The following is a 4,019-nucleotide window of genomic DNA, read 5'->3' as shown; positions in this document are numbered from 1 at the left end:
AGAGAGAGAACGAGAGAGAACGAGAACGCCAAAAGAACCTCCTTGACTGAGCCAACAGCAGGACCACATTTTCAGTGATTCCCTGATGGTGGACGAGATAAGGAGTGTGCAGCCTACCACATGCCCCAAAGTTAGGCAACTTCTGGGAAAATTTAGAAAAACATTATAAATTGGTGCACTTGGCACGTAATGAAGAGCCTTAAGAAGAGTGATTAGTTAGAATCAAGATCTAGTAACTGTACATTAATACAGCTGCCTGGTCCCCTGGAGGAAGGGCCTTTGCAGAGCTGGGCCCAGGGCCTGGGAGAGCCGACTCGGGGCCACATGGGCATCGCTGGCCGGAGGCCTGTGGCCTGCTGAGGCTCCAGCGCCCTCGCCCTCCTGCCTCAGGCTCCAGTGCGCTCCCCCCCCCTTCCGCCTAGGCTTGGTTCTAGATGATGCCGTTGAGACCCCCTCAGACAGAACCCATTTCTCCATGTGTTGATGGAGTTCCACAGTCAAATTTTAAACTTCTAGGCTTTAACTGGGTGTTTCTATGAATGAACAACCTGCTATTACCTGTAACTCTATCGGTGACTGTAAATATTGTGTGCTCACACATGTATCCCGCTGTCACTCGGAGCATGTTGGCAGGGCTCTGTCTGACCCCGGGTTCCCTCCACAACTCTGCAGGCTGTTAGCTCTGAGGAGCTGCTGAGTGACACTGTCCCATTCAGCACCTACAGGGGAAATCAGTAGAGCTTGTCTCTGGAGATACCAATTCCCGATGGCCAGAGAGCCGGCCTGTGAAGTTTGGCTTGTCCCCAAAAGCAGGGGTGACGTCATGCTCCTCCTCACCCAACTGAGGACCTGACTGGGGGCACGGGTGTGTGTGGGCAGCTTGCAAGGCTTCCGTGTCGTTATCCTGTGTGTCTGTGTGTCCTGCCCTTGGGAACAGTTTTCAATGTTTCTCATGTTAAAAAGAATCACAAATTAATCTCCCTGGTATTTATATGTTCTCCATAACTGGAGTATGTGAGGCTGATAGGGTTCCTGCCGATGCAGACAGCAGTGGGAACAGTGCATACATGTTGGAGGTGGGGCCCCCAGCTAACTGTTGTGTAACCTACAGGCAGAGAGACTTACTACCCACTGTCACCCCTAGGGCTCCCCCCCCCAAAAAAAACACCCCAAAAACAGAACGTTGGTGCCTGAGGCTCCTGGGAGAAACGAAAGGGTAGGAATGGTAAATAACAGTGAAAGAAAGTACAGTTGATGCTGTTGTCTGCGTTTCATTTGACAGTTTGATTTGACAGTTTGAGACACCTTCTGAGTTCCACTCTTTACCCTGTTGAGACTGTGGGGACTCCTGAAGCAGAAACCTGGTATTCACCACACTGTGCTTCACAGAGCAGCTCTCACCCTCGGCCCCCTAAATCTGCATGCTTCTCTCAGACTTCTGACGCCAGCGGCCAGCTCTCAGCTGCTTCTCGGTGCAGGTCTCCTGTACCTGCTGCCACCCTCTTGGCCAGCCGAGCACCCCCTTGGGAAGCTTCCCCAGCCTGCCACTGCCTTCCTTCGCAGACAACAGCTGGAGAGTGCATAGGAGGGCTCTAGGAGTTCTCTTGATAAATGTTTTTTTCCCCCCACTTCTGTGAAAAAGCATTTTTTTGTCTGTGAGTGACAGCGTAAGATGGGTACCTTTGTGAAGGTCTTTGTTCTCTTTCTCCAACTACTTTCCCAGAGAAGGCATTTTTATCAGCAAAACAGTGTAGTGTCAGCTAGCCTTTGGGATAAGAGAAGAGAATTCTATTGCGTAGGTTTTGGTTTAAGACAGGCCTGCTGGTTTGGATGGCACTTGCATTTTTCCGGCTGGTCCTTAGCCAGAGGAAAGGACAGTGCAGTTGCCCAGGGGGCTATTTGTCCCATTGGACTCCTCCCAGCCTGGGGGGGGATCAGAGGTCGCCACCTTGTGGCCGAAAAGGGAACGACAAGAAACCTGGTTCCCATGGAATTTGACTCTGAGGAGCCATGAATGCAAACAGAGTGCTCTCGGCTCAGGGGGATTATGCTTCCTTCCCGGGTACTCTGGGAATGATTTGGGCTTAATTTAAGACAGACAAAACTGTTTCAATCGTGTTGCTTCTGTTTAAAGTAAGTCTAGTTTCTGTCCCTGCTTCTCTCCCCCTCTCCTGCCTCCCCGCCGCCTGCCTTTGCTCCCTCTGACTAGGTCCAAGGCCATGGTATGTACTAACTGCCTGCGATGCTCTGTCCCACTGCACACGTTCTCCACAGGAAGAGAAGAGGAGAAATAACAGGATGGCTGGTGGTTTCTTCTACCGGCAGGAGCTCTGGGGTAGAAAAAACTGAAGGCTGCCTCTCCCGAGGTCCGTGTTCTGGCAAAGGGCGGCTGGGGGCCGGAAGCTTGTGGAAGGGCGACACTAAGTATCTGGTCTGGTTTTTCCACAGTCACCTCTGCTTGGTCACTGACATTGTCCTTGGAAATTACCGGTGCTCCGCCTGAGCTCGGAAGGGCCCATGGGCCGCTGACACCGAGGGCCGGAAGGCAGCCAGGGGCCCTCTCTCTTAGCAAGCCCCTGGATGATTCAGATTTCTCCAGGCCTCTTTATAATTTCAGTCAGAGTGCTGAAGGAATCGGGGTACATTCCTCCTCCCCCCCAAGGTAGTTAGGTTGCAGAACGCCTTCTGATGACCCTGCCTTTTAGCTCGGTGCCTGAGAGCTGCCTGGGTCTTGCTGGACAAACAAGAAATCCTCAAAATGGGTCAGAGGAGGGAAAGTCTCCCCGCCCAGGGCAGGGCCAGAAAGCAAGGCGATTTATTACCGTTTGTGGCTGCCTCTTGAGCAGATTAGGAACGTCAGGGTGCGAGGAGGTAAAGCAGAGCAGGTGAGGGATCGTGGAGGATCTGAAACGGGTGCTACGGCAGCATCGGTCCCCAGGCCTTCCGTGGCGTAAGCAGCCTCGTGAGGTGTAAGGGGATTACTTATTTGTATTTCCACCTGTGATGGAGAGCTTTCCGGAGAAAGACTCGTGGTCAAAGGCCTAACCTTCTCCTAGGGTTTGCTTATGGGACCAGATACCTTTGGGCTCCAGGTCTGGGCCCGGGGAAGAAACACTCAGAACTCAGGTGCAGCTTGGAGCTAGAAGGGTCCCCGCAGCTGCCAGGCAGGACGCAGGGACACCCAGTGAGACGCAGAGACACCCAGTGAGCCGCAAGGACTCCCAGTGACCCACAGAGGCAGGGAGAGGCAGGGGAGGGGCCCCCGAGCCAGCTTGGTGCGCAGGCTTCTGCTAGGAGAGGTCTGCGGTTATTTCTCCTCCTCTGTCCCTGAGCCCTGCATGCTCGTCGTGCGCTGTCGTGGTCGCCGCGCCCTGGCCTGCAGGCTAACGCGCGGTCCCGCTGGTCTCTCCGCAGAACACGGCTCTAGATAAGGAGGGCCAGATCTTCTGCAGCAAACACGGTCAGGACGGCGGCCGGTCCGGCGCGGAGCTCGCCTTTTTTTGCCCTCGGTGCGTGGGGCGGCAGAGGCAGCGTCGGCGGTGGTGACCTGTTGGGAGCGGCTTGTTTTAAACGATCTGCATTTAAGTTCAATGGACGTTTTACAGCGTCACCAGAATGTGCAACTTTTTTCCAGCATTTAATGCATTTTTATAGAAACACTTTCCCTTATTTAAGGAGCTCAGAGTAACTCCGAGCGCCCCTTTCTTACCGAGAACTTGGGGCGCGTTTGTCCCGGGTGGGGTCCTGGGAGGTGCCGGAGCCTTCCCTGCTGACGGCGGAGGACTGGCCGCCAGGCGCCTCCACGCAGCGCGGGGCTGGGCTCGCGGAAGACAACACTGGGTATTTATTTGTACACAGACCCCGGGGAGGTGCCTTTCTTCCCTGGACATTGTGCGTTTCCCCACCACTCCTCCCTCGTATGACTTGAAAACACTAATAAAGTTGGCCTTAGGCTTTAGAATGAAAGGCCTGGCGCGCGCTGCATCACCGGCTCCGCACCAGGCGCGGGACAAACCGGG

At 54.4% G+C, this 4,019-nt stretch overlaps 1 protein-coding gene across 1 annotated transcript in view; it reads left to right on the top strand.

The window, feature by feature from the left end:
- Window positions 1-3,492, top strand: part of DCLK2 (doublecortin like kinase 2) — a 141,924-nt gene extending 138,432 nt beyond the window's left edge. Inside the window, exons 17-18 of the mRNA XM_015568060.1 lie at window positions 2,210-2,222; window positions 3,415-3,492. Coding sequence (XP_015423546.1) covers window positions 2,210-2,222; window positions 3,415-3,431 — 30 coding nt within the window. The 3' untranslated portion in view covers window positions 3,432-3,492. The remainder of the gene's footprint in view (window positions 1-2,209; window positions 2,223-3,414) is intronic.
- The last annotated feature ends 527 nt before the right edge of the window (window positions 3,493-4,019 follow it).

This window comes from Myotis davidii, unplaced genomic scaffold (genome assembly GCF_000327345.1).
Source record: "Myotis davidii unplaced genomic scaffold, ASM32734v1 scaffold323, whole genome shotgun sequence".
Classification (NCBI taxonomy): domain Eukaryota; kingdom Metazoa; phylum Chordata; class Mammalia; order Chiroptera; family Vespertilionidae; genus Myotis; species Myotis davidii.
This window is presented reverse-complemented; position numbering and strand designations above follow the sequence as displayed.